Genomic DNA, 15640 nt, shown 5'->3' on the forward strand with positions numbered 1-15640 from the left:
GCGGAGAGGGCCGAGATGGCCTCTGTTCCCTCCTCCTCCCCCTCCCACTTTAGGGGAGGAGGCGCAGCCGCCCAACTCAGCTCCCGAGGGAAACTCTTCCAGGCCCCCTGCAGCCAGGCGGCCCTGGGCAGGCGAGGTCGGCGCCGGCCCGAGCGCGTCCCCAGCTGCAGGCAGAGAGCCCGCACCCTCCTCCTGGCCGGGCAGGAGCCGGGCGCCGCGCGCTCACACCAGGAGGCCATCCTTGCACGGCAGCGGCCCCTCGGCGGCGCAGGCGGCTGGCTCTGCACTCTGGACCTTGACGTAGACCTGGGACTGGTCCGCTTTGCAGTCTAGAGCGGCGGCGGCGGCGCTGGACGCCAGGGCCAAGTCCTCGGGGCCTTCGCAGTGAGCAGGCGCGTATTTGAGGCTCAGGGAGTGCCTGATCTTCTGCATCGGGTACCCCAGGATGTGGGTAACGCTGCTGCCGCGCCCTTTGGCCTTGCACCCGGGCGCCACGTCGTCCTCTCTGTGGAAAACAGCAGGCGCGCGGGTGAGCGGGCTCCTCCGCCGCGCGGCGTGGGCACGGCCTGGGCAGAGCCAGGGGCTCTTGGCAACCTCTCCTCTCCCGCGCCTCCCTCCGCTTTCCTTCGCCTCTCAACCTCAGCCTCGACCTACTCTTTTCTCTGCCTCTTCCTGGGCCAGCGACCCCGCAGGACTCCCGGGGGCACCATCCCCACCCTCCAGACAGGGCTTGTCCACACGTGTCCGGACAGCCCACGGTAGGCAGGCAGCCCCATCTAGGCGCCCTCCATTCCCCTTCTGATCTTTTCGCAGGACCACCGGCTCGGATAGAGAGGTCACCTTGGAGATCCAGAAGGAGCTGCTTTCCCTGTCCTTTCCTTAACTAACCTTGCCCTTGCCCTCTCCCTCTCTCTCTCTCTCTCTCCCTCTCTCTCTCTCTCTCTCTCTCTTCTCACCTGCCTCTTAATCGTCTCCCTCTTTTCCTCCATACCCAGGGCATTGCAATCATTAGCACTGCTAGTCTTGTTCTATTTTTATTTCTAGTTTGTTTCTAATATGTTATTAGCGCTATTATTTATATTAATTAACTCTTCTTAAGTAAGCATGTCCAAGAGTTCTCACCGGTGCAATACAGGGGAAAAGTGAGAAAATACATACAGGCCCTGCCCTGCAGGAGCTTACAGTCTAGATAAGACAGACAGACAGGTGCAAAGACAGGAGGGAGATGGAGGGCAGGGAAGCAGAAGTGAAGACTGGACACGGGAAGGGGGAGAGAGAAAAAACATACGACGAGTGGCTGGTCAACATGCTGGGGTCCCAGCACTCCACGGCGATGGCAGGCAGGGTTGGGGTGGGGGGTCCCAGCCAGCCGGTGGCAGGCAGGGGTGAGAAGGGGCAGGGCGCCAGCCCCCTGCAGCATGCATCAGATTTTACCTGATATCATTAGGCAAGTCGCAGCAGGCATTTCTGCGGACCGGGCCACGGCAGAAGAAGGCACCGCGGGGCCGCCTGCAGCAGCAGCAGACGAGCCCCCAGATGCCCAACATCAGGCAGCCCAGCAAGAGTAAAGAGCCCAGCACTATGCCAATGATTATTCCTATGTGCCAGCCTCCTGGGGAGAGAAATAAAGATTAGTCAGGCTTTCTGCAGACTGGCAGATGCCTGGCTAACCAGGAGTTGCAGGGGCAGGGTGTCTGTGGGAAAGAGGATGGGGGACCCAGGGGATCTCAGGGCCCCTGGACACACAGGGAGGAATATATGGAGAGATGCAAGTTAACCCCTCATGTCTGCATGTTTCTCCCAGGGCTTCCCAGCTGCCCCTGGCAGAGCTATGCACTGATGGCAGTGGGAAGGCAGAGCCAGCTGAGGCTCCAATATACAGCACAAGTTTCTCCAGTCCAACCCTCCCAGCCACGGGGCCTCCAGGGCCACTGCCCCTGCACCCACCTGAGACCTTCACCTCCACCACACATACGCTGTGGCCTGCATGGTTGGCCACTGTGCACTGATACAGCCCATCATCCTTGTGGGAGAGGTGCAGCAACATCAAATCACCATGGCTCATGCCTGAAACTGAAGGAACATCAGAGGGCTATGGTGAGGCCGAGGGGCCTGGTCTCTGAGAGCTTCACCCCAGCCTAGGCCACTGCAGGGTGGGGCGTGGAAGGAGGGAAGGGTGTGTGCACACACACAGGTCCACCCCACTCTCCAGGTGAGTCACCTTCTCCCTGCTGAAACAGAGAGGCAAGCAAGGGACCCTTTCCCAGCAACAGGAGAGAAACCATGAATTCACTCTGTGGCCTTAGGGAAATATGTCCCCTCCCTGAGCCTTGGTCTCCTCATTTGTACAGCGAGTACAGGGTCACACCAGAGGAAGTCTAAGGTCTCTTCCAGCTCCGATAGTCTTTGACTGTGAGTACTAGGCAGCTTCTGCCTGTGCCAGAAGCTTTATACACCTCATCCATTTAATCCGTACATGCCCCTGGAAGATAGACATTATCATTCCCTTTTCATATACTGTAGAATGAAACTAAGGCACAGAGAGGTGAAGCCACTTGCCTGGGTCTTGTAGCCAGTTATGGTCCAGCCAGGATTCAAGCCCAGCTCTATCTCAGACCATGCTCTTTCCAAATTAACCATTACTGCTTTCAACTGACTCTCCCCTTTTGCCTCCTCTTCCCTCAATAGCAGCTTCTGGAACAGGCTCAGAGGAGGGGTCTCCCACAGGGGTTTTATGTTTGACTTGGCGCCACTGATGAACCAGGGAAGCCCCAGCAGGACCCAGCGTCCCAATCTTCCCCTCTCCCCGGGTCCCCTCACCTTGACTTATGGAGCTGAAGGACTCGTCGTAGGAGAACTCAGACTGGAAGGTGTCCTGGGACTGGTAGGAACTGGCACGGTAGGGGTGGTGTGTCCCCCTGAGCTTGTTCCACTTGTAGGTGAAAGGCGGGCTGCCCCCACTGACAAAGCACTTCAGCACCACATCGTGGCCGTATGACATGTGGCCCTCAAACCAGCACTTGGGCACCACAGGCCGTGCTGCAGGGGAGGGGGCAGTTGTGAGCCAGGGTCCAGCCAAGAGGCAGAGCCAGGCTCAGGGTGGCCAAGCCGCCCTCGGCTCTGACGCCTGGGGAAGAGGAGTTCAGAGGAGTTTGGTCATACCTGAGACAGTGATGATGACCCTCCGGGTGGCCATGGTGGTCTTCTTCACCCGGCACTCATAGATAGCTGCGTCGGCTACCTGCAGGTTCGAGAAGTTGATGGAGGCATCGTACTGGCTGGGATCTGGGGCTGCAAAGCGGACCCTCTGCTGCAGATTGGGGAGGTCGCCATGGTTGATGTTCTTGTCCCGGTAACTAAGGAACTGTGATGAGAAGAAAACAGAGATGGTGAGACAGGGAGAGCCGAGGAAGGCCTTGTGGTTTGGCTGTCTTGGGCAATGCACTGAACTTTTCTGAGACTCAGCTTTCTCGGCTGAAAAATGGGAACAATGATGCCTGATCCACTGACTTTTAACAGAATGTGTGAGATCAGATGAGATCAAGCACTCTCTACCTAACGTCTACCTTCCAGGGGCCTGTGAGGATTAAACGGGATGAGGTGTATAAAGCTGCTGGCACACAGAGCAGCTGGCTGGCACTCAAAATCAAAGACTGTCCTCAGAGCTGGAAGTCTATTGTCTGCACCAGGACAGTGCCCCATCTTCCCTTTGGAGTGGGGTGGGAGGAATCTGACTCACTGGCTGACTTGATCGGTGATTACAGAGCTCCTCCCTGTTCCCTCATTCTCTGAGAAGTCTTGGGGGAAGTTCAAGGCCTCGGTTTTCTTATCTGCCCTGCTTTTCCCCTCAGGGTGCTGGCTGCCCAACAGGTGGATACCACGAAGTGTAGAGTAAGGGGAATCCTGTGCCCAGCACCTACCACTTTCTCCTGACGTGAGGGTTCTGGGTTGACCTGCATCCACTCGATGCCCAGCGCATCAGAACCAGAGTCCTCAGGATCCAGGATGTAGGGGCAGTTCAGTCTCACACTGTCACCTTCTGCCAGGTTCAGGACTTCTCTATCATCCCCACTGATCCGCACAGCGGGCAGCAGTGCTAGGACACAGGCAGGGCAGATGGGGTAAGGGGAGCAGGACCAGGGCTTGGGTGGTCAGCTTCAGCCCCCCTCCCTCCACCATTGCTGTCAGTGGCAACCCAGGGCTCAGTGAGGGTTCCACAACGAGGAGGGGCTGCTCTGAGCGTGTGCATAGGTGTGTGCGTGAATTGATAGACGCATGTCTATGCAGACTTTTGTAAGCATGTCTGTATCGTATGATTGTGTAGGGTTGCATCTATACAGTTTGTATATATATATAGCTGTTAAGAATGCTTGTATGGGGGACTTCCCTGGTGGTCCAGTGGTTAAGACTTCGCCTTTCAATGCATTGGGTTCGGGTTTGATCCCTGGTCGGGGAGCTGAGATCCCACACGCCTCGCGGCCAAGGAACCGCCACATAAACATAAAACAGAGTGATATTGTAACAAATTCAATAAAGACTTTAAAAACAGTCCACATCAAAAAAATCTTAAAAAAAAAAAAAAGAATGCTTGTACGTTTGCATGATTGTGTATCCATGTATGGGTGTATACACATATGTACATTGCATGTTTACGAGTGTTTGTGGCTGCTTAAGTGTACTGTAGGGAGATTCATGCACATGACCAGGTAGAGTGTCTGCTTATACTTTTACATGACAGCGCATGTGTGTGCGTGTGTGTGTGTGTGTACAGGCACATGGAGCACATAGAGTTGTTAAATGCTCTGATGGAAGAGGCTCGTTGGTTAAAAGCCACCTCTGTCTGGGCCAAGTGAGGTGATCGTGTCTAGAGGCAGGAGGATGGACACCGTGGCCCCTGGAGTCCCTTTCCAGCCCAAGGAGCAGGAGAATACATATGTCTCTGTGTGTCTGTGTATGACAGCGTGTGTCTCTGGCTGTATGCCCGTGTGACAGTGAGTGCCTGGCTGTGTACGTGCTCTGAGAGATAGTGCGTGCCTGTGCGTGACTGTGACCGGGAGCCTAGCTGGGTCTGTGTGTGATAGTGAACGATGGTGCTGGGACCACGGCCACACGCATCTGTAGGACTGGTGAGCCTCGTGTGAAGGCGTGTGGCATTGTGCGCTTTGCGTCCTTCCCCTTGTGTGATCGTGTGGCCACCTCCACGTGATCGCTCCAGTTGGGGCCCCTCCCGCTACTGCCAGCCTCAGTCGCACTGAGTCAGCCTGGGATGAAGAGCCAGGATCTGGAATCTCAGGACTGATCTCTCCCTCCCTAACCTGAAGCCCCAGGCAAGTGCTAGCCCCAACCGGTTGGACCTAGAGAGGAATATGAAAGTGGAGGTGTGCCCAGGGCCCCAACCCTGGCTGGGCTGGCAGCATGCCACCTCCCAGCCTCCTGCAATCCTCTCTCTGCCGGCCCCTCCCCCAGCCTGGCTCACTCTCCTCCTGTGAGAGGCAGCAAGTCCTTTGGAGCCCCAGCCCTTGGTCTCAGCAACCCGTTGTGCTCTGCCCTTCTCTGGCTCTCTCCTGGGACCACCTTCACACTTGGAGAGCATCTCACACGCACAGCTGCACGCTGTCACAACCAAAGAGATCAACACATAGACACACTCCTATAAGCCTTCAAAATGCAGATACCTACCTATGCAGTCCCACCTTCTCACACACACACACTGTCGAATCCATACAGACACACATCTACACACAAACACAAGTGCGCATTAATCCAGAAGACACACCCGCTGTGCGCACTTAGAGCCCCACATGTGTATTCATGCAAGACCAGACATACCTGCAGAAGCTTAGTCTGGTTCTAGAGAGCCAGCAGGCACCCTTTCAACACCCCTAACAACTCAGGCATCACTGAACCTGCCCCTCGGAATCCTGGCTGGGCCGTCAGCCACGTCCTAACCCCCCTAGGCTCCAGGTTAACCCAGAGCAGGCAGGCTAGCTGCTGGGGGCTTTAACGGGACCTGGTGATGCCTCCTCCAGCGCCAGGCCAAGCTAACACAAGCCCACTCCTGAGATAAGGATCCTGATGCCATCTGCCAGGTCCTGGGCTGTCACAAGGCAAACCACGAATGAGCCAGAGCTCAGCAGAGAGCAGAGGCCCCACCCTGGGGAAGGACTGCCGAAAGCAACCCACAACAAGAGAATGGTCTCCATGCCCTGGGAGCCAGCCGGACAGGAAGGTAAGTATTCCGGGAAGGGGGCTTGAGAAGGAAGGACAGGCTGGAAGAGAGTGCCTCCACCCTGCACTAGGCAGAGTGTCTGCCCTTGTCCCAGGCCAGGGAGCCTCACCCTGGCCTTTCCGTCTCCCTAAAAGCTTTCTCAACCTCCTGCCAAGGGTTCCAGCCTTTCTGCAGCCCTCGCTCTCCTGGGGAAGTCGTCCTGGTGTCTCACCTTCATTCCTCTTGCTGTGGCACTGAGGAAGTATTTCCAGGGCATGTGAGAGAAGAGAGAGGCTGGAGGGAGGGAAGAAGGCCAGAGTGGGAGAGAGAGGTGGGCGCAGAGACTTGGAGGGAGGGAAGGAAATCACAACAGGCTCGCCAGGGAAGAGGGAGACACCTCAATAGTCATGTCTACTCTAAGTTTGTAAGTCCTTTGTGAATTTTTCAGCTTCCTCCAGAGCTCCTAACCCTCCCTCTGCAGATGAGGGAGGGGAAGAGAAGGGAGGGGAAGAAAAGGGAGGGGAGAAAAGGTGGCTCCCACAGAAGGTATTGGTGCATTATGATATTAAGACACACTACACACAGAGATGTCCCAGGTCCCCACAGCACAGCTCCTGAGTGAGCTCTGCCCGGCCAGCTCTTGCCAGACAGAGAGGGTGTTGCAGGCATCCTGCTAGAAATGCAGTCATTCACACATACTCACACTCTCACACCAAGGCTGAAAATACTCCTCCCTTCCTGAGCTCCTCCCCCAGGCCCCTTTTGCTTGAACCCAGACCCCCAGGAGGGTCTCAGAGCCATTTCCAGCAATACCCACACAGATGGGCCCTTGCTGGGACTTGCCCCATCCCAGGCAGGCAGCCATGATGTCCAATACTGAGCCCTGCCCTCCAGACGTGCCCCAGGGAGGGGGCTCTGGGAGTTACCCTCCACACCCTCCCAGGCTTATTCGAGAGGGGGTGGGTGTTACCCTGGAACTCTCACAGCACTGGGGCCCTGAGCAGAGGTCTCAGGCCCCGGCTCTCCCTGGCCCACTCACACTCCACCAGCCTGAGGCTCTGCCCTCTCAAGGCAAGCAGGGTTGGGGGAGAGGCCCTCCTGCTGGAAGCACAGAGACCAATGGAAAGGGAATCTTTCCCAGGCTCTTCCTCAACCCCCAGCCAGCTTTGCTGCTCACCTGCCCCTCCTACCCCACCCCCAGATCCCCCAGTAACTCAGGGCGAGCCCTATGCTCCCATTCACAACACGTGCATACATGTATGAGCCCCACACGTTCACAGACACCATGAAGAGCCATACAAGAACACGTGCCCCAAACTTTCAGGTGCAGGGCTCTCCTGGGGAGAGGCCCCCTTGACAACATCCAAACCCCGGTAGCAGCAGGGCGAGGGTGAGAAGACATCTCAGTCCACCTTCCAGGTTCCTCTTCGCTGCCCTTTTCCTGCTGCCCTTTTCCTGCCCATCCGGCATCATGCAGGCCCCCCCTGCCCCTCCCCAGCCCCATACCTGGGCTCAGGCACACGAGCAGAAGGTGGAATGCTCCATGGACTCTCATGTCTCTAGGCTCAGCGTTTCGTCCTCCTGGGCTGGGATCCCTGGGGCCGGTGGCTATGCGGCCAGCGGTGTTGTAGGGACCAGTAGACGGAGGGGGAGCTGAGGGCCCAGATGCTGCCCGGAGTGGCAGGAAGGTGCAGTGAAGGCCTGGCCGGGGAGCGGCCAGTTATTACTATGGGGCGGGGGGGGGGGGGGCCCTGGTCCCCGCCTTGGGGAGGAGTCCCAGGAGCCCTAATTAGCAGGGTGACAGAGTGGCTTACACAGGAGTTACCCAGCCCTTCCCCACGTTCTTCCCTCTGTTGACAGTACTGCAAGACGGCCAACGGGACATGTAATTAGGCACCTGTTAAACGTTCACTTCCTCCCGGCCCCAGCCTCGGGGTGACAACAGTTGCCCAATTTTACAGTGTCCACGGGGCTCCCCTCTCCACACATTTACTGCCTCCTTCCCCAGGGGAAATGGAGAAGAGGAAGGAGAAGCCAAGCTGGGGATGGAAGGGTGGTCAGGCCTTGAAGGGCTCACACTGACCCCAGGACACTGGTGTCTGACACGCCCGCCCAGCGCAGGCTCCAGCATTTCAAACTGCTGTCCCCTCCTCCTATCCCTGACCCTCCAGACCCCCTCCCACCCAGGTCAAAGTCTGTGGGAAAGGGCACCAGGGAAGGGGTCACTGGGGCTGGAAGGGAGGTCCCGGATGATGAAAGGGCCCCAAGACTTCAAAGGGAGTCAGGCCTCCTGATCTCAAAGAAAGAGGGAAGGGGTGTGTAGGGGAACAGGGTCTTCCCCTGGCTGCCCCCTCTGGAACTGTGCCCCCCACCCATACCTGACGTGAGGTCACCTCCAGGTGCAGGGGATCCCTGGGATCTGGGGGTGTTACAGGGGATCCAGACCCCCATCTCCCACACAGATCTAAAACCAGTTCAGTGAGGCCTGAGAGGAGAGGGACCAGGGTGTGTGGAGTGAGTGAGGTGAGTGGACAGGTGGGTGAGGGGCTGCTAGGAAGAATAGCGCCAGGAGGGCCAGGAAAGGGGTGTGCCTGAGTGCCCGTATACCCCCTCACCAGGATGTGTCCTTGCATCTCTGTTGAGGAGCGCCAAGCCCCTCTACATGCCCCTCTTTTAGCAATCGCTTGGTGCCCTGGCTTCTATGCACAGGAAGGGAAACCAAGAACCTCATAACCTGGACTGGCATCAGGTGACTAAGCCATCACAGTTCTGGGCAGGTTGGAGCTGGGGTGGGGAGGTCCTGCTGGGCAGAGGGAGAAGATGGAGGGCCAGCCCTTGCTCATTGGTCCAGGGGGTCCCAGAACAGGCCTTGGGCCTCCCCTGGATTCCAGGACTGCCCCATAAACAGTGGTAGGGGTCTGGTCATGAGTTGCCTTGTTCAACAGCTCAGCCCTCTCAAAGGAATCAAGGACCTGCCCTCGTCGCTGACAGATGCACAAGAAGGGTGGGGGGGCTCAGGGTGCTGCCAGGGCCCACGCCCGGGAAAAAATAAGACAGAACAATAAGGAAGCACAAGGACTCCGTGCATCTCTGCATTCCAGCCCCCCAGCTGCACTCCCAACAATAACAGGGTGCTCTGGGACCCACAAAATGTACACAATGAAGATCCTTATTTCCTAATTTATTTTGAGGATTATGGGGTTGCCCTGCGCACTCAGGAGAGCAGGGATCATTATCCCCACTTCACAGATGGGGAAACAGAAGCCTGGAGAAACATGAGGATTCAGCACAGGTGATGCTGCTGGGGCCTAAGTGGGGGGTATGCAGGCGTCCTGACTCTCAATCCAGAGTACACCAAGAAAAGGGCATGGTGACCCTATGTGTCACCAGACCCACCCATGGGGAAAGTCAGTGATGGGTGGAGGGGTGAACAGGTGGGACCAGGAAGAGGGAGTCTGAAAAGAGAGGAGTGAGTTCGTGGTTGCATTAGTCTGAAGTATAAGGCTGGAGTTTAACTGGGTTCTGGATTTTAGCTGATGTTAGAGTTGGAGTGAAGCCTGGAGCTGGGATTATGGTTGGGGTTAGTTAGGTGGAACGATGCATGAGGTTGAGGTCAGATTTGAGGTTGGGATGAGAATTAACACTGAGATTAAGCCTAGAACAACAGCTAGAACTGAGGCTAGGGTTTATGGCTGGGATTCATGTTATGATAAGGAATAGTGTTTTAGCTTCATTTAGAGTTTTTCCTGGGAATACAGTTAGAGCTAAACTGAAGGCTGGGGAGATTGATTTAGGATTGGATTTATAACTGTGTTAGACTTTAGTCTGGGATTTGAGTTAGAATAAGCTGTGGTTAGGGTTAGAACTTGGGTTAAAGATTTATGGACAGAGGATTCATGGGGATCAAAACTTAGGTTTTATTTATGATATAGAAAGACTTTAGCCTCCATTCACTAAATCGAAGTTTGGTTAGAATTTTCATCCCTTTGCTCTGGGAGAATACCGATGGTACATGTTGACTGGGGTCCCAAGATTTTGGCACGAGTTCCAGATACACATGAGCCTATCTCAGAGGTATGAAGCAACTGAATCCCACAACAAATGTAACCTCTGAAATTCTGCTCCACGACCTAAGCTCACCACCTGGTCAAGCTCTCAGAAGGATATTTGGGGAGGGGATGCAGGAACGTACAGCAGTGAGTGGGGCTCTGACACCAAATTGAATTGGAAGATGGGGTCCATCAGAGGCAGTTTTACTAGAGAGGAGGGGAGTCCTGGTTTTGGAGCCTAGGAGACAGGAGTTGGGGAAGACTGAGGGCCTAGATGCTCTCGGAAGAACAGCCACTTTTGAGGGCTCCATACAGGGGCACGTTGTTGCTCTCCTTTGATCCACCTACGTCTAATTGCCACCTCCTTGCAATCTGGGGCCCATTAAAGAAACTGTCCGCATTCCTGCCCTGTGCCCTGACCCTTGCAAGGGTTTTGAGGGGGCAGTGTTGGAGTGAGGGCACTGGGGCATCAGCTCAGTTTTCATAGCACAAGTCCAGCCCATGGCCCCTCCCCTGGGACCAGCCCACAGCTCACATTACTCTGTGGGCTTCATCCTCAGCAGAGGAAGAGGGCCCATTCCTGGGAGGCCACCGTCCCCAACTCCTCCCTCTCTTCTTCCCCACCAGTCTCAGCCCCAAACATCCCATTGCCCCATCCACTTCCTTTTCAGGTCCCATAAAGGTCTGGACAGATCTCAGAGACTATTGGGATTGCCTCTGTGCCCCCAGGGAGAAAGAGATTGGGAGAGGCAGTCGTTAGAAAAGGAGCAGAGAAACACATGTGCCATCCAAATGGCCCAACGAGAGGCTGAGAGAGAGACAGGAGGCAGAGGGCCCAGGCTACAGTCAGGGTCCCAGCACACCAATTTCCAAAAAGGCCCCTTGCTTTTCCCTGAGTAATCCATAGCTCCCCGGGGGGCAGAATGGCCCCTCTCTTCAGCATACCCCCCCAAGATTGGGTTGTATTAGCTTCTGTTCTAAGGCAGAAGCAGAAACACAAAGACAGAAGCTTGGAAAGGAGTGAACAGAGGTACAGAAGCAGAGAGAAGAGGTGAGACAAGGACCCAGAGAAGCCCAGAGATTGCTTCTGAGAGGAGGTACAGCCCAACCCCAGAACATCGCGGGGAGGGACAGGCCAAGGATGTGGCCCGTCTACTCTTCCTCCAAAGTGCCCTTCACAGCAACTCTGCACAACGCCTGTAGGCTCTCCCCTCACCTGCCTGGACCTACCCCCAACCCCTCTCCCCAGGCCTCCCAGGCTCAGGTTCAAGCTCCCCATTTCCCCTCCAGGGTCCCGGATCTGCAGCTTGACCCTTTCTAAGCCCTCACACACAGAGTCAGCAGGCTCCCGAGCCCCTCTCCCAAGTCCCCCTGTAGACCCAGGCTCACCCCTGCAACATCCATGGAGTGAGAAGCAGCCCTTGGAGTGGCCATGTAGAGAAAACCTCAGAGGAAATGGTCTGGGAGTAGGAGGGCCATGGGATTGACAACGCCATGCTTAGAGAGGACGGACAGAGGCACAGGGCACACACAGTCACAGAGAAGTCAGGGAGCCCCAGCAGCTGCTGCCCTTCCACCACCTCTCAGTGAAGGTTTGGGGTTGGAGAACCCCCAGGTGAGGCCCTGGCTTGGACGACAAGAGTGGTGGAGCTTAGAGGTGGTACAGGTGGTGTGATGGGAGCAATTGCGTTGAGACGACGAAGGGTTACAGTTAGCTGTGGAGAGAAAGACAAGATCCACGTGTGGGGTTCAGTTTCAGGAATGGGATTGGGGTTTAAGGACTGAGGCCCAGATCAAGGCTAGCGGACAGAGCTTCTGACACGTGAGACCCAGGGATTCCCCGGGTCTCGGCTTAGGCTTCCCAAGCCTCGGTGATTCCTGCTGGTCCACTTCAGAAGAAGGGGGACCCTAGGAGGGAGCCTGGATATGCCCAGCTCTCTCCCAGCGGGTGATGATATCCTGGAGCTGACCCAGACTCATAGGAGCAAACAGCCCTGAAATGGTTGCCATCCCTAAAAGGAGTGGCCTAACCTACCTTATCAGCAAAGCATCTTAGCAGAGGGCGGCTGATTAAATGTTATAAACTGAACTGTTATCAAGGGAACCGTGGAGGAAAGAAGAATTTGCTTTTAAAGAGTATTCGAATCCCTGAAGAAGAATTAAGAGACCCTGAAGATAAAAGATGTTGCACCTGGCTGAGATCAACCATATCCTTCATTCATTCAACAAACCAACGGGGCCTTGTGCTAGGCCCTGGGGAAGCAGCGGTTAACAAAACTCTATCTTCTAGAGCACCCAGTCTGGAGGGGGAGACAGACGAGGGAAGGGGCACCAGCCCCTCGTCACAGGCTGCTGAGCTATGGTGATATTTGGCAAGACCCCCTGGCCTGGTGGAAATGACCTTTAAACGGCGATCTGAAGGATAACTAAGGATGTGTCGGGCAGGACTGAGAGTGGAGAGAGGTGGCTGGAAGAGTACCTCAGTCCTTGAAAAATAAACCAGGGCCCTGCCAGACACAGCAGAGAAGAGAGTGAAGTCAGGATAGACAGCTGATGGGTATTTTTGGACTGAGGAGGGAAGATCCTTGAGAACTGAACCTCTGGGACCTCCTGAGTGCTCACTGGGGTCAGAACCAGACCCTCGGGATAGATTAGGTGGCTAAGATTGACCATCCTGAACCGTGTATGTTTGGGTGTGGCTTTGACTTCGTCAAAGTCATCAAAGGGCAGGGAGGTGATGACTACCCCGCTCCCAAGAGGACATGGAAAATGCAGGAAGAAATGCAGAGCTGGGAGGCTGGGAGCTTTGGGAGCTAAGGCAGAGGGAAAGTCTAAGCTATTTAAAGCCAGTCAAATCAAGAATAACTTAGCCCTTTCTGGGACTCTAGACTTCTGTGATGTTGGACATGAGCTTCTTCCGGGTAACCTTGGTGTGATTTGCCAGGATATCTCTCAGAGTGTGGGAGGGGGAGGGAAAGGGGGGCAGGTCACCTTGGCGGCAGCCTAGAATTGGGGAGAGACCTCTGGTCTGGAGTGACCCATCCCCTCCCCAGCAGTCCTCTCCAAGGCCCCAAGCTCCTCAGAAGCAGCAGTGGGGTCGGATGAGTGAGAAAACAGTGAGGCGCTCCATGGCCTCAACACCCAGACTTCTTGTCTGAGACTAAAGCGTCTCCCCTCCACTGTCACCTCAACAGCTGCCACTTTTCCTCACCCCAGAAGCCCTGATTGGCTTTGAAATCTCCTGAGCCCCTTTCATTCGAGCTTAATCCGAGTGATTTTACTGAAACCAGTTAATGTCCAGCGGGGGGCCCGAGTCATTGACAGGGATGTTGAGGCTTTCAGGGGTATTGGAGGACATCCCAGGCCCCCACTGAGTCAGGGACAGCCTGGCTGGGCCACCAGGGTGGGCTGCTGAGTCACACTTCTGCAGCAGGTGCAAAGGTTCTGAGACCGCCTCCAAGCCCCAGTGCAGCGTGACTCAGGCAACACGTACACATGGGCAGGGAGAGCATGGAGCCCAGCCAGGAGCTGGGGCGTACATTCCTGGGAGGCAGCTGCCTGCAGACCTGACTCAGTGCTCCAAGGTGGCACCCAGCCACTGGATAGACCAGGCTGCACCAGTCCAGTCTGACATTGAAAGGACCGGAAGACCCAAGAAACTGGGAAGGGAGCTGGGAAGTCAATGAGGTACACATACAACAAAGTTAGTAGCTTGGGCACTTTTTTTTTGCAAGCTTCTAATATCCTTACATCAACAGAGACAATGCACCAAACAGCACTTCTTACTTATCTCCAGATTTCCCCAGCGCTGCTCTACAGCTTGGAACCTCGCAGCTTCCTAGATACCCCGAAGATGATTCAGCAACTTGGAGGGGTGCACAGAGTTTATTTCTACCCTTGAGCCCTAGGAGGGAAAGTTGAAGCCATCCCTAGGAGAAGACACTGCCCACCCAAAAGTCCAACCTCTAGCAACAAGTCTGAGGCTGGTTGTTCCTGAGCAGGGCAGGTGGGGGCAGCTGGGGGGAGGTCCACTTCTTGGCCCATACTCCAAGGGAGCTTGTTCCTCTCAGCCCCGAGATGGAAGAGATCAGTAGCGAGCTGGGCAAGCTCCAGGCACCTGAGGTCCTTTCTGGCTTTCCTGGGAAGAGGGTCCCCTGAAACAAGTCAAGTCTCACTCCTTGGTCCCTGCAGGTATTCTTAATCGTGCAATAGGAATGCTTAGAGAGAAGCTAAGCAAGTATGCCAGCTGCCTCAGTGGCATTGCCATGTCTTCTCTCCCATCCCAGGCTGGGTACCACATCTTCCCAAGACCCCTAGGGAGGAAGGGATTAACTTCTTTAGGTAGGAGGTATGCGCTTAGGGGTATGGAGCAGGGAAGGTGAGAAAGCCTCTTCCCCTAGCAGCTGGTGGGGCTGCCCACCTGGTTTGGGGGAAAAGGGGGCTGCAGTCTTCTGTGGTGGGGAAGGTGAGGAAGGTGCCTGGGGAAGCTGCAGTTGTCCTGAGGCAGAGGAAGCACAGGAAGCAGCTTGCCCACTCTCCCTGGGCCCTGTGAAAAGAGGACTCTTGCCGGAGGTCCTTGTAACCTGGCATTGTAAACACTGGGGAAGCGCCCAGCAGCTATCTTCTGCCTCCTCTTAGTGCAGGACCCACCGAAGGAGACAAGACTCGGCTCTGGATTTGGGAAATGAAACCGAGGGGGAAGGAGGCTGCCATAGTGATGGGAGCCGCACAGATCTTTATCTTTGGGGATACAGCTCTGGGGAGCCTCACTTGTTGGAGAGAGGTGGACTAAGGAGAGCCGGCCACTTGAGTGGGGCGGGGGGCTGTGTTTGGGTGAGGGGACCAGGCTGGCAGGGTGAGACGTTGGGCCCTGGTCATGCCCCGATGGAGGATGGAGTGGGTGCCTATGTCGTGACACTGCCTGGCATTGAAAGGGCTCTGGCATGAGAGGGTTGAGACAGGAGTGTGAGCCACAGGTTCAAACATCGCCCTCTCCACATTCATGATCTGGGTCACAGGCACGCAACCGGTAAGAGCTCTGACACCTCCTTCCCCAGCACCACCCAACTCAGCCCTTGCCCCAGCCCCACCCTAAGAGAGCATCTCTAGCTCCTTGCCCTAAAGTGCCTCTGAGCTGGGCGTGGAATGGGGACAGAGATAAGACTGAGCTGAAAGTGGACATGATGACAGCATCCCAGAGAGTCACAGAAAAGCCAGGAGACACCAGGACAAAGGGACCATCTGGCTTAGGAGGGCTGACCGTGAGAGAGCATCCTTCCATTCTCTGCCTCTGAGCATCTTACGGCCCACAACCTGGGGCTCCCATAACCTATTTTGCTCCTCGTTCAGTGCCCGTGGCAGCCACATCCCCGCAGCAAGAAAG

General features: G+C 55.8%; 1 protein-coding gene across 1 annotated transcript; it reads right to left on the bottom strand.

The window, feature by feature from the left end:
- Window positions 1-222: 222 nt before the first annotated feature.
- On the bottom strand, window positions 223-7763 carry VSIG8 (V-set and immunoglobulin domain containing 8). Its single transcript, XM_024750977.1, has 7 exons — window positions 7715-7763; window positions 3921-4096; window positions 3163-3364; window positions 2821-3039; window positions 1948-2067; window positions 1435-1612; window positions 223-505 (listed from the first exon to the last, which is right to left on the bottom strand). Exons 1-7 carry the CDS (start codon window positions 7761-7763, stop codon window positions 223-225), a joined length of 1227 nt encoding a protein of 408 aa, XP_024606745.1.
- Between the last annotated feature and the right edge of the window lie 7877 nt (window positions 7764-15640).

The sequence above is a fragment of the Neophocaena asiaeorientalis genome, unplaced genomic scaffold (assembly GCF_003031525.2).
Source record: "Neophocaena asiaeorientalis asiaeorientalis breed wild unplaced genomic scaffold, Neophocaena_asiaeorientalis_V1.1 scaffold315, whole genome shotgun sequence".
In the NCBI taxonomy this organism is placed as follows: Eukaryota; Metazoa; Chordata; class Mammalia; order Artiodactyla; family Phocoenidae; genus Neophocaena; species Neophocaena asiaeorientalis.

Coding starts and splice junctions, on each gene's coding strand:
- VSIG8 (XM_024750977.1), bottom strand. CDS start 7,763: ATGAGAGTCCATGGAGCATTCCACCTTCTGCTCGTGTGCCTGAGCCCA. Junction 2,068..2,820: donor CTTCAGCTCCATAAGTCAAG/GTGAGGGGACCC, acceptor CTTCAGTTTCAG/GCATGAGCCATGGTGATTTG. Junction 1,613..1,947: donor GGTGGAGGTGAAGGTCTCAG/GTGGGTGCAGGG, acceptor TTCTCTCCCCAG/GAGGCTGGCACATAGGAATA.